At 46.0% G+C, this 25,162-nt stretch overlaps 1 protein-coding gene across 1 annotated transcript in view; it reads right to left on the reverse strand.

Moving 5' to 3' along the window:
- The window catches only part of RAB11FIP4 (RAB11 family interacting protein 4), a 115,847-nt gene extending 90,921 nt beyond the window's left edge, over positions 1 to 24,926 (reverse strand). Inside the window, exon 1 of the mRNA XM_049771631.1 lies at positions 24,760 to 24,926. Within this exon, the coding sequence (XP_049627588.1) occupies positions 24,760 to 24,918 (159 nt within the window). The 5' untranslated portion in view covers positions 24,919 to 24,926. The remainder of the gene's footprint in view (positions 1 to 24,759) is intronic.
- Positions 24,927 to 25,162: the final 236 nt, after the last annotated feature.

Here is a 25,162-nt window from a genome sequence, read left to right on the forward strand (position 1 = left end):
GCAGAGAGTTCACCTGTCTGTGCACATGCTTTTTGTATGCAGGAGCCCTGGATTCCATTCCCAGCATTGCAGGTTCCCCAGCACCACATAGAGCAATTCCCAAACCCAAAGTTGGGAGTAGATTTTGAGCACTACCAGGTATGGCCCCAAAACAAAATAAAAGAATAAACAAATAAAATGTAAAAATTAAGTGAATTTTATTGTATGTAAAGTTTAAAAAACATCAATCTAGGATACTAGGATAAACTAGGATTGCTGGCTCTTCTTGAAAAATTGAACTTGGCAACACTGGATAAAATTTGAGTTCACAGCACATTAAATACCCATAAGCTTTGTTCTCCCAAATTTCCTAGCCACACATATTCACACCCAGGTAATTTATTGGCTGGCCCCTGTGGCATCTGAGTATCTGAGTAGCAAGTTCCCACTTTAGTGGGATATAGTAGACACACACCCCCAAAACCTTGTGCCCCTTGTGCTCCTTTCCCATGAAAGCTGTGTCCTCCCTCCCCCCCCCCCCCCGCAAGAAGGCACGTGTTTCTGGGGAGAAAGCCTGGATGGGTGACTGTCTCTAGGGCTAAGAGTCTGCTCAGGTCCAGAGCTTGGAGGCCAAAAAGCTCAGAAACACTTGAGGACACTGAAGTATGGATTATAAAAGGGTATGACCAAGCCATGTATCCCCCATAGTTTAAGAGATTAAACCCTGAGTTCCCAGCCTTTTGTCCCTTGCATTGAGTCCCATTGACCAAATACACTGACCAGTACTTGCTCATTGTGTGTCTAGCTTGAAACCATAGTCCATGGTTTACTTATCTTACTTGTCTTATGGAAAAAAAAAACAATAAGATGCCACAAGAAGTTTACAAGTTTGTTTGGTAGCAGAAAAAATATAACTAGTTGCCATCTGATGAGAGTTATGAGCTCTCTGAGACTACACAGCCCATGAAAGCACAGAGACTCCCCTCTGAAAGAGCCTTTACCCACTTTTTCTCCTGCTAGCTGCACCCTGAAGCTGTCCCTGAGGAGCCCACCTGGAGATTCCATTTTTCTCTTGCTCCCAAGTAGTAAACACCCCAGTGCCAGCAGTACAACAATGGGGCACCTTGGCAAAGCCAGGCCTGGCCACAAGGCCTTCTGTGCGGTAGGGAGAGCAGGATAGAGGGAAGCAGCCTAGAAAATGTCAGGGGCTTGGCAACTGGGCAGAAAGGGGAACTCCTGATAGTGGGGAGGCATCCAAGAAGTAGCTCTAGGTGCTACTTTGCACATGGGAGACCTAAGTTCCATCTCTGACACTACGTGAGCATTGCTGGAAATGACCCCTGAGCACTAAGCTAAAAGTGTCCCTCAACCACTGTCAAATGTGGCCCCCAAAAAGCTATAAGGCCAGGGAGGAAGAAACAAGCCATGAAGATGTCTGGGAGGTCTGGCAAGCAGGGTTTGAAGTTGTTTAGTCCCACAACTCATAGCAGAGAACCCTGCAAGCGCATGGGTGATGTGTGGGGCCTCTAGCCCCTCCTTCCTGCTCTCAGCATCCCAACTGAGCCTCCTCTCTAGTAAGTAAGGCCCCAGTCCAAACTCCTTTGTTCCCAGGGCACCTCCATCTTCCTCCTGGGGGGATAGGGAGCCACATACTCCGAGCTTTGTTTATACACTTTCCAGACAGCCCAGCTGCCTGACGTCAGGGCACACAATGGAACCCAGTATTCTGGAGTCCTCCCATCCTGAGCTACAAATGGGCACAGAGTAGAGAGCTGCAGCCACTGGACTTCTGGCTAATTCCCAGGAAGCGTGGGAGATGAGTCTGGAGAAGGGTTTTGAAGTGGGCTCAGGGACCATATGGGATGCTGGGGTACTGGAGATCTAACCATGTTGGCCCCATGCAAGGTATGTGCCCTACTCACTGTACTATGGCTCCAGCACCTTAGACAGAATTTTCCATAGTCACATACAGCTTGTCAAGAGATATGACTGCACCAAGGCTCCCGGACCTCATTTCACTCTGCCCCTTGCCTGGGGAAGTGGCGCCCACTCCGTCCCACACACACCTCTAAGGATGTGTTGAGAACAGACCCTGGGTCTGTCTAAGAGTGCCATGGTGTATTTGAGCACAAGGCATGTTTCAGGGAGGCTACAAAGTGTGGTCTTAGCCCCATGAAGAGTGAGCAGGCTGTGGAGCATGGTGCGAAGTTTGAAGTGGCTAAGTCAGGGAAGCACTCCAATACCCTCTCTCTGAGTGTCTCCTGGTTCTGCCCTGGACTCCAGGTCCATTCCAGCTCTGCCATCAATGACCTCATGAGAGGCATTAAGGAGACCAATTACCTTCCCACTTGGAAAATTAGGATATTGGGTAACATTGATATATAAAGTCTCTCCCAGCTCTTCAGTCTGTAGGGTTTACCATCTTCCTGGGAATGTCTGGGATAGATAAAGGGGGTGCACAGAGGAAGAGGAAAAATTAGATAGAAATAGATGAGACTCCAATAAAAATTATTTTTACAAATTCACATGGGGGTGGCCAGAGCGGTGGCACAAGTGGTAAGGTGTCTGTCTGCCTTTTGCGCGCTAGCCTAGGACAAACTGTGGTTCGACCCCCCCCCTCCCGGCGTCCCATATGGTCCCCCAAGCCAGGAGTGATTTCTGAGTGCATAGCCAGGAGTAACCCCTGAGTGTCACTGGGTGGAGTCGATAAACCAAAAAAAAAAAATATCACGTTTTGTTATGATGGTTCTCGGTGTAATTCTTTCTCTAACTGCACCCATCACTCTCTGTGGTAAGTTTCATGTCATGAGCTGGACCTTCCAGTCCTCCTCTCTTTTGTCTCTGAGAATCATTGCACAAATGTCTTTTATTTTTCTCAAAACCCATAGATGAGTGAGACCATTCTGTGTCTATCTCTCTCCCTCTGACTTATTTCACTCAGCATAATAGATTCCATATATATATCCATGTATAGGAAATTTTCATGACTTCATCTCTTCTGACGGCTGCATAATATTACATTGTATATATGTACCACAGTTTCTTTAGCCATTCATCTACCGAGGGGCATGTAGGCTGTTTCTGGAGTCTGGCTACTGTAAACAGCGCTGCAATGAATATAGGTGTGAGGAAGGGATTTTTGTATTTTTTTGTTCCTAGAGTATATCCCTAGGAGTGGTATAGCTGGATCGTATAAGAGCTCGATTTCCAGCTTTTGGAGAAATCTCCATATCACTTTCCATAAGATTGGACTAGATGGCATTCCCGCCAGAAGTGAATAAGAGTTCCTTTCTCTCTACATCCCTGCCAGCACTGCTTGTTCTCATTCTTTGTGATGTGTGCCAATCTCTGTGGTGTGAGATGGTACCTCATAGTTGTTTTGATTTGCATCTCCCTGATGATTAGTGATGTGGAGCATTTTTTCATGTGCCTTTTAGCCATTCGTGTTTCTTTTTTGTCAAAGTATTTGTTCATTTCTTCTTCCCATTTTTTGATGGGGTTAGATGATTTTTTCTTGTAAAGTTCTGACAGTGCCTTGTATATTTTGGATATTAGTCCCTGTGACTAAATAAAGTAGAAAGCCTGTCTAGAGCACAGGCCGGGGTGGAGTGGGGAGGAGGGACACTTGGGACATTGGTGATGGGAAATTTGCACTGGTGAAGGTTTTTTTTTATATTATATATATATATATATAAATATATATATATCACGAACAAATAGCCTTTACAAAAATAAAGTCTCATTTAATTACAAAAAAATTAATTGACACCCTTAGTCATTGCATCATGTCACCTCCCAAAGATGGAATATTTGAGTAAAGTAAAAAGGCTTAAAGACCTTTGTTGGACTTTCTGCTTGCTGCTCCCCATTACAGGTTAAGCTTGTTTCCAGCTGACATCACTGGGCCTAATCAGGAACAAGAGGCAGAGCCCCTCTCTACCCACAAGATCCCAGGAGACTCCACTTGACCTGCATCATGTAAATGGCTCATAAAATAGCCCCTGAAGTGACAGATCTACTCAACTAATTACAAACTGCTCACAGTTATTCTTCCTGACATTTTGTGAAGATGGTCAGAGAAGACAGGGAGCAACCTTGGCCTAATACCCCAGCATTTTCCAAGGAATCTAACCACAAAGACTCATCCCCAGTACAGTAAGAACATTAGAAAACTAATGAGGGGGCGGAGCGGTGGCACAAGCGGTAAGGCGTCTGCCTTGCCCATGCTAACCTAGGACAGACTGAGGTTTGATCTCCCAGTGTCCCATATGGTCCCCAAGCCAGGAGCAATCTCAGAGCAAATAGCCAGGAGTAACCCCTAAATGTCACCAGGTGTAGCCCAAAAACAACAACAAAAAACCAAAACAAAACAAAAAATAAAAAGAAAATAGGAAAAACATGTAGAATTAAACCAAGTTTAATGAGCAGCAGCAATATCACTGAAGACAAATAAAACAAGTAAACGCTGAGTTAATGCATGTCTTTAGTGACTCCATGATGAGAATATTCAGAGGGCTTAAAGAAATAATGGACTCAATAGGAAGCTAAGCACAAGAGAGTATGAATTGGAAAAAAAACATTCACATTGGGGGACTGGAGCGATGGCACAAGCGGTAAGGTGTCTGCCTTGCCTGCGCTAGCCTAGGACGGACTGCTGTTCGATCCCCCTGCATCCCATATGGTCCCCCAAGCCAGGAACGATTTCTAAGCACATAGCCAGGAATAATCCCTAAGCCTCACTGGGTAACAATCTATCTATCTATCTATCTCCCTCCCTCCCTCCTTCCCTCCCTTTCTTTCTTTCTTTCTTTCTTTCTTTCTTTCTTTCTTTCTTTCTTTCTTTCTTTCTTTCTTTCTTTCTTTCTTTCTTTCCTTTCTTTCTCTCTTTCTTTCTTTCTTTCTTTCTTTCTTTCTTTCTTTCTTTCTTTCTTTCTTTCTTTCTTTCTTTCTTTCTCTTTCTTTCTTTCCTTCCTCCCTCCCTCCCTCCCCTCCCTCCCTCCCTCCCTCTCCCTCCCTCCCTCCCTCCCTCCTCCTCCCTCCTCCCTTCTTTCTTTCTTTCTTTCTTTCTTTCTTTCTTTCTTTCTTTCTTTCTTTCTTTCTTTCTTTCTTTCTTTCTTTCTTTTTTGGTTTTGGTTTTCTGGGCCACACTCGTTTGATGCTCAGGGGTTACTCCTGGCGAATCGCTCAGAAATTGCCCCTGGCTTGGGGGGACCAAATGGGACGCCAGGGGATCGAACCGCAGTTCTTCCTTGGCTAGCGCTTGCAAGGCAGACACCTTACCTCTAGCGCCACCTCGCCGGCCCCGTAGGTAACAATTTTTTAAAAATCCACATTGGTCACAAAAACTTATTTTTAAAAATTCACATTAGTCACAATACAAATTATAAAAATTTGTCACAATAAAATTATTAAAAAATAAAAGAAATAGATGAGACTCAAGGGCTGGGACATATGTTCCCAGATTTGGAATGTGGGGATCCAACATCTCACTCAACCTCTCTGAGCTCTCCTATAAACTTACATACATAATGACTAGTACTGAGCAACTCCAGTTGGTCACCACCATGCATGGTCTCTGCTCTCCCACATCTGTTAAGGAGCCCCAAGATTCAACAGCCCAGCATCCCCAGCATCTGGGTCCCTTCTTAGGGAGCCTCTGTTACAAGGCCTGAGTCTTGATTGGGTCAAGTTGGTCAGGTGGGCTCACGTCCCCTTACTCATCTATGACTGGTTCTGGAAAAAGCGAGTTTTGTATTCTTCAGGCCAATGAAAGAGGAGGAAACATTAGCAGGATGTGTTTTTCCTTGATGACCAGGTACAGGGTGGCTATGACCCACAGGAAGTACTCCCCATCTTGGCTTTCTAGAGATGATAGGGGCACCATTTTGAGTTTGAAAGCTGGGTGTGCTGAACGGAAGGGACTGCTGAGTTGCTGAAGGAACCAAGAGGACAAAGATCTTTTCCCCAACTTAAAGCCATTGCTTTTGGGTTCCTGGTCTTCTCAAACCTGGGGGCTCTTAATTGATTGATGAAGGGCTCCCCTTAGGGAGCTGCAGGAGTAAAAGACAGTGAGCAAGAATGCTCTGGCATCGGGGTATCTAAGACCTGGTGTCTAGGTGGATCAGATACACATAGGCCTATCAGATACAGATAGGCCATCGTCTCCTGGGCCTTCAGCATGTCCCAGGGTCACTTGGGGTGGCAACTCATTCAGTCTGTCCTGCTGCTGCCCAGAATCCCTCAGGCCACCCAGAGGTCTTTGTTTGTTGTCTGAATAGGAGTTGGGGGCAGGGAGACTCTGGATGGTCTCTAAGGCAGACCAGCCTGTGTCCATTTGTCCATCTGGCTACTCCCTCATAAACATTCCTCTGCTCCTCAGTCAAACTCTGTCCTGTGGGAGACAGAAGGTCTCCCATGAAGGGACAGATGTCTTGCCATATTTTTGAGGGAAGAAAATAGATTAGGGAAGTAACTCACAATGATCTCAATTAAAAATATTTAAAAAATAGGGCCCGGAGAGATGGCACAGTGGCATTTGCCTTGCAAGCAGCCCATCCAGGACCAAAGGTGGTTGGTTCGAATCCCAGTGTCCCATATGGTCCCCCGTGCCTGCCAGGAGCTATTTCTGAGCAGACAGCCAGGAGTAACTCCTGAGCACCGCTGGGTGTGGCCCAAAAAAAACAAACAAAAAAAATTAAAAAATAGACTAGGGAATAGCATAAAAGCTAAAGATGTCTATTACTATCACTGGGTGACCACAGAAGTGGCCTGTGAGGTTAAGGGGGAAGCAGGTAGGTCAGAATTCCATCTGATCCCCTTGTCAGCTGTGTGACCAAGGACAATCAGCTCACTCTCTCTGAGCCTTACTGTTTGCCTCAGAGAGTTAGACTGGAGAGGAACGGAAAGCCTACAATCAGGCTCAGAGCAGTCCTTTGAGTAACCGAACTCTTTTCCCAATTGTTTTAATCAGAGGAAGGATTTGGGAATCAGACAGATGAGAATTTATACTTTGGTCTGGGTTAAGTGTCTGTCCTCTCCTATTTGTGTTGTTTCTCTGACCAATACCAGATTCCCATCATGGACAATTTTCCTTTGGGGATTCCTCCCCACTACAGGTAAGTGGGGTACACCCAAGTGAGTTATTGGAGAGGTAGCCAGTCTTCTCCAGGAATGGATCCCCAAGCAGGGGTATCTACCAGTCTGAGATCCTCTCCTTCTAGGTATGGTTTTTAATAGCAATTGGGAAGATGGCCAACATTAAAACACTGAATAGCTTCTGGAAAGACAATTGGTGCAAGTTACCAAAGAGTATGAGATCGGAGGAGGTGGTCTTCATTAAAATGCTGAAGGACACAGGGGAAGCCCAGAGTCCAACAATACACTTTACAATAGTAAGCAATGGTCATGTCTTTGGGACAAAAATAAGAAAGAGATGTAAGCCTCCTGCCTCTTTCAGCCCATCAACCCTTTGCCAGACTAAGACCAGAGCCAGGGCAAGGATGCTTTCAACCACCAGCTTCTGTCTACCTGTCTACCTGAGTGCAGTCTATGGTCATTGCTCAGCAAGTTCCAAACTGTCCATCCCACTTGCTATGCCACTTCTGCTGTAATTTTCCTACTTTTCACCCCATCCTATATCAGACCCCTGAATACCTTTTGGCCACCCCTTGCCTTTACATTGAACACTTCCCACGACAACACAAGCCTCAGGCTGGCCAGGATTTTCCTCCGTGCCTTTGGGACTCCATGAAGCCTCAGTGCATCTGCAGTCAGGCACCTCCCCCAGCCTGTTTTCCTAAACCTATACCTGGGTCATGTGTGCAGCATCCCAGCATGCCTCACTTCTAGCCCTCTTAAACTAGGACACTGTCTCTGTGACTGCCTTTTTTTCTTTTTCTTTCTTTTCTTTTTTTTTTTTTTTCTTTTTTTTGAGATGATGCTCCAGGTTTACTCCTGACTCTACTCTCAGGAATCATTCCTGACAGACTTGGGACACCATATCTGGAACTCAGATCAGCTGTGTGCAAGGCACGCACCCTACCCACAGTACTATTGTTCCAGACTCTCCATGCCCACCCTTATTGCAACGAGTTCTAAAAAAATTAGTGGTGATCCCATTTCAAAAGAAAAAGTAGGCTCACAAATATAGGAAAAGAAGACAAAATTAGTACTTCTTGGAAAGGATATGATATCTAGAAAATCTAGAAAGAAAAACAAAAATCACTAGAAGTAACAATACCAGTAATGTACGGAGTGGCAGGGTGTGTCTTAGTGGCAAAGTGCCTGCCTTCCTGCCTGAGTCAAGTTTCATCCAGCACTACTCCACTTCACAGGGCACAACCACAGGCACCATGTCACAAAGTGAGCAATCCCCCAGCACACTACCACTGGGTCTCTGGCTCCACACAATGATGGTCACAACTACAAAGAGAAGAACGAAGATAATGTTTACACAGTCAATATGAAGCTCACCACAAAGAGTGGTGAGTGCAGTTAGAGAAATAACTACACCGGCATCTATCATAACAATGTTAATTAGTGAGGGAAGTAGAAAGCCTGTCTTGAATATAGGCGGGTGTGGGAGGAGAGGAGGGAGATGGGAAGCATTAGTGATGGGAATGTGGCACTGGTGAAGGGGGGGGTGTTCTTTTTGTGACTGAACCCAACTACTATCAAGTTTGTAATCACGGTCTTTAAATAAATATTACTAAAAAAGATTACTAAATAAAGATGATAGAAAAATATTTCAATGTGTTTGTTTCCTCTCTGAGAAGTCCATGTTTTCTCTTGACCTTGTACTTATTGCTCTCTCTTCTCACATTTCTATAAATACGCTTCTTTTTGTTTGTTTGTTTGTTTCTGTTTTTGGGCCACAATCAGTGGTGCTCAGAGGTATGTTTGTTTGTTTGTTTGTTTTTGGGTCACACCCGGCAGTGCTAAGGGGTTACTCCTGGCTCTACGCACAGAGATTGCTCCTGGCAGACTCGGGGGACCATATGGGATGCCGAGATTTGAACCACCATCCTTCTACATGCAAGGCAAATGCTTACCTCCATGCTATCTCTTCAGCCCCCAAGTGCTCAGAGTTTATTTCTAGCTCTACAACTCAGGAATTACTCCTGGTGGCTTTGGGAGGACCATATGGGATGCCAGGAATTGAGCCCAGTTCAGCTGCTTACAAGAAAAATGCCCTACCTGCTGTGCTGTCACTCTGGCCCAAATTTTTTCTTTTTTTTTTTTTTTTGGTTTTTGGGCCACACCCGGTGACGCTCAGGGGTTACTCCTGGCTATGCACTCAGAAGTCGCTCCTGGCTTGGGGGACCATATGGGACGCCGGGGGATCGAACCGCGGTCCGTCCTAGGCTAGCGCAGGCAAGGCAGGCACCTTACCTCCAGCGCCACCGCCCGGCCCCCCAAATTTTTTCTTTAAAAAAATTTTTTTTGCCATACCTGATGGTGCTCTGGGATCACTCCTGGCAAGACTTGGAGGTCCATATGGGGTGCCTGGAATCAAACCCAGGTTTATCACATGGTAGGCAAGCACCCTATATATTGCTCTAGCTCCTAACTTTTTTCAATCAAAATTACTTTGCTTTACTAAAGAAAAGTAAAAGAAAAAGCAATAAAAAAAAAGTGTTTTATGGGCCGGCGAGGTGGCGCTAGAGGTAAGGTGTTTGCCTTGCAAGTGCTAGCCAAGGAAAGATCTCGACCACGGTTTGATCCCCCTGCATCCCATATGGTCCCCCCAAGCCACGGGCAATTTCTGAGCATTTAGCCAGGAGTAAACCCTGAGCATCAAACGGGTGTGGCCCAAAAAACAACAACAACAAAAGAAAGTGTTTTAGGGGCAGAAAAATGCTTCATATGTGGGTGCCCTGGATTGTTTCTCTGGCACTGCATTGTCACCTGCACACTGCCAGGACTGATTAATAAAAAGAGAGAGAGAGAATATTTTCCTCTTTTGTAACAAAACACATCAGACATTAATTTGGTTTGGTTGTAAGATATTTGTTTTTATTTGATGTTTATGTTTTGGGCCACAGCTTCAGTGGAGTTACAGTAGGTGCTACTCCTGGCTCTGTGCTCGAGTCACTCCTGGTGGTGCTCAGGGGAATCATGTAGTATTAGCAATTGAATGTAGGCCATGCAAAGTATGAAGAAAGTCAGACCTTTGAGCTATCTTTCGGTCCCTTAATGTTTTGTTTTGTTTTGTTTTTCGAAGACGTTTATAATGTGAATATTTTAGTCCTATGCAAGGATCTAAATATGTGGCTAGGACAGCAGTACTCTTAGACTTAATATGTTTTATGAAATACCTATTGAATCACTTGAGAAACATAATCTGGATAAAAATCCATAAATTTCTGGGACCGGAGAGATAGTACAGCGGTAGGGCGTTTGCCTTACATGTAGACTGGTTCGATTCCCGGCATCTCATATGGTCCTCCAAGCCTACCAGGAATGATTTCTGAGTGCAGTGCCAGGAGAAACCCCTGAGCTCCACCGGGTGTGACCCAAAAACCAGAAAAAACAAAACAAAACAAAAAAAACCCCATAAATTTCTAAGATGATCAGAGATCTGCTTTTTATGTTAAGGGACCAGGGCTTTTACCACTTGTCTTCATCTGTGAGGCTCTGGGTTTGGTTCCTACCACCACAACAAATAAAATAGACTATGCCAAGTAATAATAATCAAAACTTCATTTATTTATTTATTTTTGTGGTTTTTGGGTCACACCCAGCAGTGATCAGGTGTTACTCCTGGCTTCATGCTCAGAAATTGCTCCTGGCAGGCACGGGGGACCATATGGGACGCCGGGATTCGAACCGATGACCTTCTGCATGAAAGGCAAACGCCTTACCTCCTTGTTATCTCTCCGGCCCCTAACTTCACTTATTTATTGAGTTCCGTTGATCAAACCCTGGGCCTCACACATAGAATTTGATAATGCTGCATTCAAAATACAACTCTTTCATATCAAAAAGGATGATCATGGTAGCAGATAAAAACAACTAAAAGGAAAAGAATCCCTAAATCCATATTGATACTTAACAAATCAGGTAGAGGGAAAGTCCATGTATAGAAAAGGAGGAAAAGTCATTGATTTCAGGGATCAGAGGGATAATACAGCGGGTAGGGTGTTTGACTTGCATGTAGCTGCCCCAGGTTTGATCCCCAGCATCTCCTATGTCCCTGAAGCACTGCGTGGAGTAATTCCTGAGTACAGAGCCAGGAGTAACCCCTTCAGCACAGCCAAGTGTGACCCAAAAACTAAAAGTAAAAGCCACTGATTGCAATGCAGCCATCAAGAGATTTAGGCCTATAGGGAGTCTCAGCAATTGCTATAGCTATTGGGGAAAAGTTTTTAAGTTCAATACTTTCCATCTATATGTAAATCCTACAGAAGGCTGATTAATTATTAGGATAAGGGATAGTCAGGAGATTAGGTAGACAGGCCTTAACCCTGAGCCAGCTCAGCATATCCAATCACGGACGCACTGAAAATGTGCAAGGAAATGGGTCTGGGGTTATGGTTCAAGAGCTGAACCACATTCTGGCCTACATGAGACTCTGAGTTCAAACTTTAGTGCTCCATGCTCCCCACTCCCCTCCCAAGCACCACCAAGGATTGCCAGGTCCTCAATATCACTGGGTCCTGAGCACAAAAACCATCATGAGGTTGTCAGGGAGGGCCTCAGGAACACAGCTGGGTGGGGCCCCTCTACAAACATATTTAAATGTTTAATTTAAATGTAAATGTAAATTAAATTAAATTTAAATGTTAATTTAAATGAAACAACCAGACATCTCCAGATTAGAAGACAACTGGCCTGGCCTGGAAAGAAAAGATAATGTTATTAAAAAAAAAATCAGAGTAAGTTGTAATATATTTTGAGAAGATGAACTATGACACGTGTAATCTCTGATTAGATCCTGGATCAAACCAAAAAGCCAGGGATAGAGAGATATAGTACAGCAAGTAAGACATTTGCCTTGCACACAACTGACATGGATTCAATCCCTGGTATGCCTTATGGCAGGGGTGGCGAACAAGTTCGACACAAAGAGCCAAAATTTTAAACTGTGAGAGTCAGAGAGACACACCACGCAGACCTGCCAAAACAGACAAACACTCACACAGGAGCATATAATTTTAACAATAATCTATTAAACACATATTGCATTTTGCCATTTTGAGTGAGGGTCAAAATCCTGCAGTGATGGTAAGGGTGTGCTGCGTCCTCCACACTAAGAAGTAACGGCCAGATGTGACCCAACATGTGACACAATGGTCCCCCGCTCGCTGGCCCGTGCAGTTGTTTCTGAGGGATGGGAGACGGGACTACGCACTCCGAGATCTCTCCTCAGAGGTCCTTCCTCAGAAGCAGCAGAACAAAATCCAAACTTGTCAAAGAGCCACAGTATACAAAATAATGATAAGAGGCAAAGAGCCGCATTCATTTTGGCCGGGAGCCGCATGCTGCTCGAGAGCTGCGTGTTCGCCACCCCTGCCTTATGGACTCCCAAGTTCTTCTAGGAGTGATTCCTGTGTGCTAAACCAGAAATAAGTCCCGAGCACAGCTAAGAGGGCTGGAGAGAAGACTCAAAGGGTTGGAGTGCACGTTTTGTATGCGGAAATCCCAGGTTTAGCCCTGGAACTATATGGTCCCCCCCCAAACAAAAACAAAAGTCAAGTAAAGTCAAAGCAGCTGGAGGGTCATTTTGGAAAAATGTGTCCGTGGACTGAATCACATGCAATATCATTGGGTTACTGTGAGTCTTGGCTTGCAGCACCACATCACACAGGAGCTGGCTCTCTCCTTATAATCAGGCATTTGCAGGGCAGTCAGGGTGTCTCCACTTAAAATGCTCCCGAGAGGGGTTGGAGCGGGTAGGGCATTTGCCTCAAATGTGGCCAACCCGGGTTCTCTCCCTGGCATCCCCTATAAGTCCCTTGAGCCTACCAGGAACAATTTCTAAGTGCAGAGCTAGGAATAAGCCTTGAGGGCTGCCAGGAGTGGCCTCAAAACCACAAACAATGCTCCTGAGAAGCAAAACCACTCCACAGGAGCACAAGAGGTGGATGGATGAAAGCAAAATAGGTCAGCTACAATAGAGTGAAAGATAAAGCAAAGGCAACAAAGTGAACTGGGTAAAGAATGGGCACTCACATAGTCTTTCAAACTATGAGGTTTGAATATTTTCAAATGAAGAGTAGGGGGGTGGAGAGAGAAAAAAATATTCCAGAGGAGTTGCAAAAAAGAAGGAAAAGAAAATACTATAATGTAATTCAGTTTTAGTTTAGAGATAAATTATTAATATAAATGAATGTTGGACATACCTCACAATGAATCTCAAGCATATGAAAGTTAAATATTTTGACAAATAGGAGTTATAAAAATAATGTACTTATTCATGCTTGAGTTGGGAAGTTCCTAGTCACTTAAAAAAAGGCAGTAAATTAAATTGGAAATAAAGCATATATGATACAATTAAAGGTCTGGGGAGATAGCTCAAAGGACTAAGCACATTCTTTGCACGTAAAAGGCCTGGGTTCCATCCCCGCCACTGTTCAGAGCTATCCTGGAGCACTGAGTTTGATGTAGCTTTTGAGCACTGCCAAAAGCCCTAAAAAATTCAAGAATATAAAAGAAATATTAAAATGTAGAAATAATTGTGAGTAATGAATGTAATCATCAAATACAAAAAAGGAAAGCAACAGCAAGAAATAATAAATAGCGGGCCCAGAGAGATAGCACAGCAGTGTTTGCCTTGCAAGCAGCTGATCCAGGACCAAAGGTGGTTGGTTCGAATCCCGGTGTCCCATATGGTCTCCCGTGCCTGCCAGGAGCTATTTCTGAGCAGACAGCCAGGAGTAACCTCTGAGCAACGCCAGGTGTGGCCCCAAAACCAAAAATAAATAAATAAATAAACAAACAAATAAATAAATAGCACTAAAAATACTGAATGTGTATTGACTTAAAAATGTGTATTGATTTAAAAATAAAAGATCTGGGCCTGAAGAGATAGCACAGCGGCATTTAGATTGCAAGCAGCCAATCCAGGACCAAAGGTGGTTGGTTTGAATCCTGGTGTCCCATATGGTCCCCCGTGCCTGCCAGGAGCTATTTCTGAGCAGACAGCCAGGAGTAACCCCTGAGCACCGCCGGGTGTGACCCAAAAACCAAAATAAATAAATAAATAAATAAATAAATAAATAAATAAATAAATAAATAAATAAAGATCTGGGGCTGAAGAGATAGCATGGAGGTAGGGCATTTGCCTTTTATGCAGAAGGTCGGTGGTTCGAATCCCTGCAACCCATATGGTCCCCTGAGCCTGCCAGGAGCGATTTCTGAACATAGAACCAGGAGTAATCCTGAGCACTGCCGGGTGTGACCCAAAAGCCAAAAAACAAAACAAAACAGAAAACATCCAGCTAATTTTTGAAAAAGGAACTGAGAACATGAGGTGGAATAAAATATGCTCTTCAAAAAATGGTGTTTGGGGCCGGAGAAATACCACAGTGGTAGGGTGTTTGCCTTGCATGAAGCCGATTCAGGAAGGATGGTGGTTCAAATCCGGGCATCCCATATAGTCCCCCAATCCTGCCAAAAAATATTTCTGAGCACAGAGCCTGGCTCTGACAGGTGTGATCCAAAAACCAACCAACCAACCAACAAAAGGTGTTGGGACAATTGGAAACCATGTGTAAGAAATTAAAACTGGATCCATATTTCATACCTTCACAAAAGTCAATACAAAGTGGATCAAAGACCTTAAGATCAGACTTGAATCTATAAAGTACACTGAGGAAAACATGGGCAGAATGGTCCAAGACCTAGACCTCAAAGGAATCTTCAGTGATAAGACGCCAATGGTAAAGGCTACAGAATAAAAACTAAACAAATGAGACTTCACCTAACTAAAACATTTCTGTCTGACAAATAAATATGAGCTAAAATTAAAAGGCAGCTAATGGAGTGGAAGAAAATATTTGCGCTCAACAATCAGATTGATAACCAGAAAATTACAAAGTATTCATGAAGATTAACAACAGCAATCAAAAAAACCCCTAAAAACCCCATCAAAAAAATGGCTAGAGGAAATGAACATACAACAGATGGCCAACAAGCACATAAAAAAAATGCTCATCATTTGTCATTAGAAAAATCTAAAATAAGATGACAATGAGATATCATCTTACACTAGTGAGAATGGCACATATTAAAAATACTGTGTGTTGGTGGGAATGTGGTGAAAAAAGAGCTCTCATCCACTGCTGGTGGGAATGTTGTCTGGCCCAACCCATAGGAAAATACAGTATAGATAGAGGATTCTCAGTAAATTCAGAATTGAGTTTCTATCTGACCCAGCTATTTCACCTTTGGGTATCTACTCTCAGGACAGAAAAGAATTTTCTGTCAAAAGGATGTATGCATAGCACTATTCATTGCAGAACTCAGTACAATAATTAAGATTTGAAATCAACCTAGATGCCCAACAACAGAAGAGTGGATCATGAAGATGTGATACGAATATACAATGAAATACTAAGGGAAATGTAAGGAATGATGCTACCATGCAATTCAACTACAACATGGACAGAACTGAAAGATGTCATGTAAAATGCAATAAGCCAGAGGGGTAAATACAGGATGATATTATTTATACATGATATTTAGAATAATTGAGTGAGAGAATACAATGGTTTAAAGGGGGTTTGCCTAGATTATTCTTCATCCTCAGAGTATAGTGAAGAGAAGGAAAGAAATAGAGTAGGAGTAAAAGATGTGAAATAATAGGGGCAGGGGTTAAAGAGATTCATGTACACTGGTGGTATTAAGGAAGGACAGAACTGGGGCCCAGAGAAATAGCACAGCGGCGTTTGCCTTGCAAGCAGCTGATCCAGGACCAAAGGTGGTTGGTTCGAATCCTGGTGTCCCATATGGTCCCCCGTGCCTGCCAGGAGCTATTTCTGAGCAGACAGCCAGGAGTAACCCCTGAGCACCGCCGTTGTGACCCAAAAACCAAAAAAAAAAAAAAAAAAAAGGAAGGACAGAACTAAATATCTACAGAGTCAACAATGCTGAAATCATGAGACCCAAATTTTAACAACCGAACTTAAAAATGTACCTGTGGAGATGGCAGGCTGGGAGGGAGAAGTAGGGAGAGGAGGAAATGTGGAAACATTAGTAGAGGGAGGTTCTTGGCATTGGTTGTGGGATTGGTGCTGGAACGTATGTTTAAAACTCAACTAGAAATAACTTTTTAAATTAAGATACTTTAATTAAAAACTAAAAATATGGGGCCGGTGAGGTGGCGCTAGAGGTAAGGTGTCTGCCTTGAAAGCGCTAGCCAAGGAAGGACCATGGTTTGATCCCCTGGCGTCCCATATGGTCCCCCCAAGCCAGGGGGAAGTGCTTTCTCTGGCCTCTGGTTTGCTGCCAGTCACCTTCCCTAATGCTCTTGAGTCATGGGCATGCAGGGCAGGGACCAAGCTCCCTGTGGATGCTACGTCCACATCCATATCCTGGATCTCACTAGCAAATGCATCAGAACCTTCAAACCATAGATTAATTCTTGCTATGTTCTATGTTCTATGTTCTTAGCCAGGAGTAATCCCTGAGCATCAAACAGGTGTGGCCCCCCCCCAAAAAAAAACCCCTAAAAATATGGAGCCGAAGTGATAGCTTAGCAGTAGGGTGTTTGCCTTGCACATGGCTGATCCAAGATGAACCTCGGTTCAATCCCCAGAGTCCCATATGGTCCCCCAAGCCAGGAACAATTTCTGAGTGCATAGCCAGAAATAACCTCTGAGTGTCACCGGGTGTGGCACAAAAAATAAACAAACAAACAAAAAACAAAAAACACAAAAACAAAAACAAAAAACTCTAAAAATACATAAAGATTCAAATAAAAGGTGTTCTTGGTGGAAGTTCTCACAAGTACATATGATAGGGTCAGAGAAAGTACAAGCAGGTAAGGTGTTTGCCTTGCACACCACTGACCAGGGTTTGATCCCCAGCAACAAAAACGATCCCCTGAATACCGCCAAAAGTGGCTTCCCCTCGCACTCAAGAATGAAGAGGCAGCCCCCCCCCCACACCCAGACTCAGAGAATTATCACACATTTATGACAGTGCTCATGTATATCATTAGCAGTAAAGCAGTGATTTTTTTTTTTTTTTTGCTGCTGGAACATAGAACATAGCAAGAATTAATCTATGGTTTGAAGGTTCTGATGCATTTGCTAGTGAGATCCAGGATATGGGTGTGGACGTAGCATCCACAGGGAGCTTTGTCCCTGCCCATGACTCAAGAGCATTAGGGATGGTGACTGGCAGCAAACCAGAGGCCAGAGAAAGCATCAAAGGGCTCTTTGATCACATGGGAACAGGCAGTGGGGGATGCCTGACTCAGGGCCTAGGGGTAGCAGCCTCCTGGTTTCAAAACCTCAGCTGTCATTTTCCTACTGACACAAGGAACAGCACACTACAGGTGACAAATTACTTGGAACAACAGCAGCTTCTGTCAGGTTGTTGAATCTGGACCACCCCAGATTTTAGAAAGACAGGTGAAGCCTTAAAATGAGGCTCCTCAATGTCACATTTCTGAGACTTAAAGCTGATTATTCCCTTCCATCACTGGACCTGAAAGTACCTGGATTCCCAAGTCCAATTTTTCCACTTCATGGGAGACCCTGGCCAACTCAATGAACCTCTCAGATCATAAGGTTTCTTTGAGGGAGGAGAGTGAAAAACATGGCTGCAGAGAGCATGATTAATTTTCTGTGTCCATCTTCATGCCCATGAAGAAGGACCATCGCTGCTGTATGAGTCTAAACCTGTACTGGCCCCAGCTGCAGAGTGGAGGGCATGGGATGCCAGCATGATCAGAGAATCTAGGCCAGTATTATCTTTATATGTTATTTTTATTATCACCTGTTCAGCCAGGCAGGACTATGATAACCATTTTACAGACAGGGAGACTGAGTGTCATCCACTACAGATGATTTTTTTCTTTAATTTTTGGTTTACCCCTGCCTCTGTGCTCAGGAATCAATCCTGACAGGGTTCAAGGGACGATGTAGAGTGTCCGGGATCAAACCCAGGTCAGCCTCTGGCAAGCACCTTGCCTGCTCTACTACTCTTCTATTCCACAAATGCCTTTAGAATAATCTGGGCTTTCACTTTCAAAAAAGACCTCAACCTATGCTAGATAGCCTGTGATCCAGGTAGGAAGTGAGAGAGAGAAATAGCTCCCTCCAAAGAGGGTCACATCTCTAACTCATGAGCCAGTCAGATGGCTCTGGCCCCAATGGCCTCCAGAAGGCCAATGGGATGCGCTTACCCCAGATTCATCTCAGCCTCCCTGCACTTCCTGTGCCTTCATTGCATTCACATCCTAGAAAGGCCAGTCCCCATCTTGGTATCTGGATAGTATACATACATGAAGAAGGATAGATGAGGTTGGTGGAAAAGGTGGATGAGTGGATGGATGGATGGAAAACATATGTAGAAAGAGCTGTATTACTGAATAGCTAGTTGGGTGATTAGCTGGATGGATGCAAAGAGGATAAGCAGCAGATAGTGCTCTAGGCTCTAGCTTTTTAAACTGTGAGTCAAGATACTAATTGAATGTGGGAGATGTGAAATATCTGATAATGCTAAAATGTTTCTGAAAACACAAGATCAAAAATTAATTCAAAACCAACCAGGTGTTCTTGCAATGACTTGCCCATGTTACATTTTTTTTTTTAGGTAAAAAGGGCCTTGAGTGGAAAGTTTAAGTCTTATAATCTAGGAGATAGATCTTTTTAAAAAATATTTTATTATTTTTTGTTTTGGGGCCACACCTGGCGGTGCTCAGGGGTTACTCCTGACTCTGCACTCAGAAATCACTCCTGGCAGGCTTGGGGGACTCTATGGGATGCCAGGAATTGAACCAGGTCTGCCCTGGGTTGGCCACATGCAAGGCAAACACCCTACCACTGTACTATGGTTTTGGCCCTAGGAAATAGATCTTGAGCTCCCTGTATAAGAGTGTTGAGCCAGATCCTTGTCCTGTCAAGAGGGCCCTGCCTTGGGATGTGTGATCTCTTATTGCTTGGCACAACTGTCCTAGAGCAGAGTTATCAGTGGATGGACCTTCACCCCATATTCAGTTTTCATTTCAGTATAACTCAATCTTCTCTCTACCTTCTGTCTTTCCATTGGGACCCTGGAATACTGGAATGAAGCTCTTCTATCAGCAAGAAAGTCAGGTTTCCTGCACATAGGCTCTGAATCTCAGAAGATTCTACAATCTACTTGGGTCACAACCATATTGATCTGGAAGTGATCACACATGGCTAGCCCATGGCAGAGACATTGCTCAACTACTTTGGTTTCCCTCCCTAGAAATGGTTTGGTTTTCAAACTGGACCAGGGAGAAGTGTAAAGAACAGGAAAGGTGGAACAAAATCACTCTCTGGCTGCTGTTGAGGGCTCTGAGTTTTCAAAGGGCTAAAGAAAAAAGAGCTGAAGCTCAGGGATGAGCAAAAAGGGGAGTGGGAAGGAGACCAAAGACTAGTCCCAGATTTTTCACCAGTTGAGAAGGCCTCCACAGCAGTTTTCAGGGGTGCTGAGATTGCTGCCAGGACCACAAGACTTGGTCACATAGAGCCCACTGTCTTAACTCTGGGATGGGCAACTGTTGGTAGCCACCAGGGGCCCTCCAGTAGCACTAAAGGAGGCCAGGGTGGGATTGGACCTGGGGGCTCCTTTGAGCCATCTTTCTGCCTCCTGGGACTCAATCTCAACACCTCCAGTTCAGGACAGCTTCTTCAGAGGCTTATTTAGAATATTACCAGCAGAAGCATGTCTGGGACTGTGATATTGTGCTGGCTGTGTGGATGCTGGGCTGAGCACTTCACACTTATTAACTGGCTAGAGGCCCATCGCAACTCAGTGAAATGCGAACTATTTTCACCCTCATTTTAAGAAAGAGCAAAATCGGGCCAGGAGAGGTTAGGAGCTGAAAATAAAAATAAAAATCCAAGAGTTGGGCGAGACTGCCCTAGGCACCGTATTTCTAACCCCTTAGGCAGACAGGTTTGATGAAGCAGGGTAGTGGCAGAGAAAGTCAAAAAATATATTCAATGGAGTTAGCTCTCTCTTCCATATCTGTTTCTTCTCTGCTCTCTCTTTCTCTCTCACTTTCCTCTCTCCCTCCTTCTCTCTTTCCCCAAAGCCAGACCCCTATCTTTATTCAAACCAACTCCCAAATCTCCAGTGGGAAGAAGTCAAGTCAGATACAAAAAGCAACTTTCCAGCGGGTTTTTACATCTCAAAGAAAGAGGTTAGGGAAAAAGGAAGTTGGGAGAAGGGTTCACCTTACAAGGAGCAAGATAAATACATACATACATACATACATACATACATACATACATACATACATAGTATTAGGAAGCAGCAGGGATTCTGGGCACTGACCACATCAGAGGGCTGCTGCCCCTGGGCAGACTTTGGGTTGTGTCCCTTCCAAGGACAAGCTCCTCATCTCACACAATAGACACACACATGTCCATGCAAGTTCCTGTCTTCCTATTCTCACTTCTAAGTCAATAAAACAGGGGATTTCAGAGATCGGGCCTAACACACAGGAAATGTTACTCAAGTCTGTACTTGACACCCCAGCCAGAAGGTCTCTCGTTCCTCTTCAGACCTCATGCAGAGCTGCCACAGACCTGTAACCTCTGCTCAGTGGTGGCAGTTTCTCAGACATGTCTTGGTTCTGGTGACCTTGACAGTGTTAGTTTTTTTTTTTTAAGTTTTGTTTAAGGGTCAAAACTGGCAGTGCTTAGGGCTTACTCCTGGTTCTATGCTCAGGAATCACTCCTGGTAGAGCTTGAGTCAGCCACATGCAAGGCAAGTGCCCTACCCGCTGTACTACCTCTCCAGTCCATGATCTTGATAATTTTGAGGCCTGGTGGTCAGATATTAAGTGAGATGTCCCTCAGTTGGGACTTGTGTAGTGTGTTTCTTAGGACCAGATGGGAGTTATGGGTTTGGGAAAGTAAAGGATCTATCACATACCAAGGGCACAAACTGTTTATGGCATAAATAGTACCACTGGTGACCTTGGTGCCAGTCTGAGGGAGGCTGCTCAGGCTTCTTCCCCATAAAAATGATCTTTCCCCTTTTCCCAAAACAGTCAGTGCTCATCAAGGATTAGTCCAGCATGCATCTGAATTTGGATACTGGGGAACACTTCTACACAAACCACTGCACTTTCTTTTCTTCATCTTCCATTTTTTTGAGAGGGACACCAAACTTTTTCCTGACTCTGTACTTAAGGGTGACTCCTGGCTTCTCAGAGAATGATAGGGGATGCCAGGGATTGATTGAACCCGAGTTGGCTGCATGCAAGGCTTGCGCTTAACCCACTGTACTACTGCTCCAGCCCCCAAATCACTGTGGTTTTGACTGTACAGTTTCCTGGTCATTCATGTACCTCAGTATAATCTTACAGACATTTACTTTATGCTTTGCAATCTAGTGTACTTTGATGTTTCAAAGCAGTTGGCTCGAGTATCACCGGCATTTGAGAGAGGGGGAGAAGGGTTGATTAAATATGAATAGGCAGCCCTCAGAAGTTCCCCCAAACTATACAGCTAATGGTACCAGTGATTTGGGTTATAAATGTTGAAGTGCAATTCTTGAAATCAACCTAACAGAAATTTGGTTACCCTGTTTGGTAAGGGTTCCCTGCCTGCAGGGACAGGACAGCCAGGCCCCCTCTAGTATAATGCACATGCAGATGGAGTGTGGAGTAGAGCAGCCCCTGTCCGTGGTCCTGCCCAAATTTCTGATCAGCCCAGTAGATGCAAACATAAGGCACCCACTTCTGCAGTCTCCTGCAGACAGCAGAAGGCAGGCAGGATTCAAAATGCTCTCAGTTATCTGACACACGGGATGTAGTGAACAAGATGAAATAAGGTCCAAGTAACAGGCTTCAAGAAATGGACATAGACCACAGGATCAGACCACAGGCTTGATCTCTTCAACAAGACTCGACAATTGAAACAATATTTAAATGCTTTGTATTAAGTGAGATGTAAGGGCACAAACAATGGAAACTGAAGTTCCAGGGAGGAAAATGGTGCCAGACAAACAGCCAAAATGGACATTTTGGGGTTGAATATGGAAATATGCATAAGGTCATTGCATATTAAATGAGATGAGAACTTATTGAAGCAGAAAAGTGCTGATCATTTACTAGGGGAAAAATCAGGTTACAAAACACATGCACAGCATGATCTCATTTTCAGGAGAAAGTCTACACAGAAACAGAGAAATGTGATCAAAAAGTCACAGTGGGGCTCCCTGGAGAGGGGAACAGAATATTCTTTGCTTGCATATATTTCTAGTTTGCAAAACATATACAAATATATGCTTCTGTAACAATAAAAGATCATACTTTAAAAAGAAACCACTGACTCTCCTCCAGGATGGAGGATAATCCCAAGTTGGTAAATATTCCTTTCTTCTTCTCTCCCTCCCTCCCTCCCTCCCTCCCTCCCTCCCTCCCTCCCTCCCTCCCTTCCTTCCTTCCTTCCTTCCTTCCTTCCTCCCTTCCTCACTCCCTCCCTTCTTCCCTTCCTTCCTTCCTCCCTCCCTCCTTCCCTCTCTCCCTCCCTCCCTCCCTCCTTCCTTCCTTCCTTCCTTCCTTCCTTCCTTCCTTCCTTCCTTCCTTCCTTCCTTCCTTCCTTCCTTCCTTCCTTCTTTCCTTTCTTTCTTTCCTGTTTCTTAGGCCACACCCAGGAGTGTTCAGCGTCTACCCATGGTTCTATGTTCTACTCTAGGATCACTCCTGGCTGTGCTCAGGGACGATATGGGGTGCAATAAACCTGACCACCTGGGGCCAGAGAGATAGCATGAAGGTAAGGTGTTTGCCTTTCATGAATAAGGATGGTAGTTCGAATCCCGGCATCCCATATGGTCCCCTGTGCCTGCCAGGGGCGATTTCTGAGCATAGATCCAGGAGTAACCCCTAAGCGCTGCTGGGTGTGACCCAAAAACAAACAAACAAACAAAAAAAAAAACAAACCCCCAAAAACCTGGTCACCTGTGTGCATGTGTGGATGCTTAGATTGGGTTGATTCTGGGGTTCTTTCAGTCCCAGTCAGGGTTGTTCCAGTGAACACGGAATCACATAATTATGGATTATGAATGGCAGTTCAGAACCAGAAGATCCCTGGAGAAGGAATCTTTGGCCTGGGCACCAGGAGCAGGGGAGTGTGGCCTGGAGAGAAAAGATGGGGTAGAGAAGAGAGGCCATGCAGAAACCCCCGAGTCCTTGCATAGATAGTACTGCAAAGACACAGTGAAAGGGAAGGTTTGCTTCAGAATATATGAGGGAGAAGTTTCCCTCAAAAGACTGTAGGTGTCCAGCCTATGGATGAAGTGTGGAGTGTGGCTCATTCCTTTCAGAGCTTTCTGGGAAGCCACTGAGGGGCTGTGGGTCTGGGCTCCAGGTTTCAGCCAGAGGTGGGCCAGGAGGTCCGAGAGGAAGGAGCGGGTTCACTGCCCCTTTGTACAGCTTGCTGTTTACCCCACCTTTGGGGGAGCCACAAGCAAGAGAGGGCTAGAGGTTCTGTGCAGGATGGGACGTCTGACTCCATCAGAGTCCCCAAAGGGCATGGGTAAGTACAGTGATCCCTGACCTCACCTGCCTCTAGACCCTGCAACTCTCCCAGACTCTCTCCTCCGGCCATGTCTGCCCTAGAAATGCTAAACTGTCACACACACACACACACACACACACACACACACACACACACACACACACACACACACACATTGCCGGGAGGAGGAAAAACCAGAATATGCCTTCTCCTGTGCCCAGTGTTCTGAGCTGGAACTGCCCAGCAATGCCCAGGGCCCCCAACACCCTGTGTGCAGCCAGAGACCACAAAAAGGCCTGTGGGATGTTGGGTCTCACCGTTTAGGGCTTCTGTCTCCTGGGAACCTGGGGAACCCGGAAGGGCATAGCATGAGATTGGGGATGCTCTCTTGACATCATATGCCTGCACTTGCTCAGCCACCCCACCCCCAAATTTCAATCTCTGTGCAGGAGCGGTCACTGTCAGTCTCTCGGGGCATTTACTGCCACTCTTTAGGGATCCTCTGCTTCTAGCTGTGCTAACCACTAACATGAAGTCCCCTTTCCCTCCAGCAGACGCGGGTTCCCCCCCACCCCAGGAGACACCCCTCAGTTGCGGTCATGCCAGGCTCTGGTGGGCCTGCTGCAGTCAACAGTGCCAGCAAGCAGCCTGCCAGGCCTGCTGGTAAGAGGGGGGTTACCGGGCACAGGGCAGGCAGCCAGCCCCCTTCTTCCTTTTGCGCCTAGGCAGAGGGGTTCTCCACCCCACCCCACCCCACTCCACCCCCGGTAGGCCCAGCGGGAGGAGCACCTCCACACCCCATCTTTAGGACACAGCTTTCTGCTTTGCACAGGGAGGGGAGGGAAAGAAGGCAGCGGCAGGCATCCGAGCCAGCCGGATTCTGACAGCTCGGGTTCCCCCAAAGCAACCGCCAGGGAGTCGCCAACTGGCTTGCTTGGGGGGGCCCTACCCCCAGATGCCGCGTGACGCGTCGCAGCCTGGTCGCTGGCGGGTTGGCAGGGGGGCGAGAGGGCTCTGACAGGTTCAATTCGGGGGGCCTCCCGGGCCGCCAGCGGTGGAGGGGCCGGGGCGGCGGGGCATCGGGGCGCCGGGGCCCCCCCTGGCTTACCTCCTCTCCCTGGCCGAAGCGCAGCCCGAGCGCCGCGACGCGCTCCACGCGCAGGAAGCCGTCGGGGTCGCGGCCGCACACCTCGAACACCTCGCGCAGGCGGCGCACGGAGCGCAGCAGAGCCGCGGGGGCGCCCGCCCAGCCCGCGCCGCCCGCCATCCGCGCCGGCCCGCAGCTCAGCCCGAGCCCGAGCCCGAGCCCCGCGCCGCCCGCCGCGCCGCCGCCGCCGCCATCCCCGCGCGCCCGCCGCCGCCGCCCGCCGCGAGGGGCGCGCGCAGACAAAGGCCACGCGCGCCGCCGCTGCCTCCGTTTCCCCAGCCGCCCCGCCTCTCCGCCGGCCCGCCGGCCCCTGCCTGGCTCGGGGCGCTCCGGGCGTGCCCACGGCCGGCGCGGCAAGGCACGG

Source organism: Suncus etruscus, chromosome 1, assembly GCF_024139225.1.
Source record: "Suncus etruscus isolate mSunEtr1 chromosome 1, mSunEtr1.pri.cur, whole genome shotgun sequence".
In the NCBI taxonomy this organism is placed as follows: Eukaryota; Metazoa; Chordata; class Mammalia; order Eulipotyphla; family Soricidae; genus Suncus; species Suncus etruscus.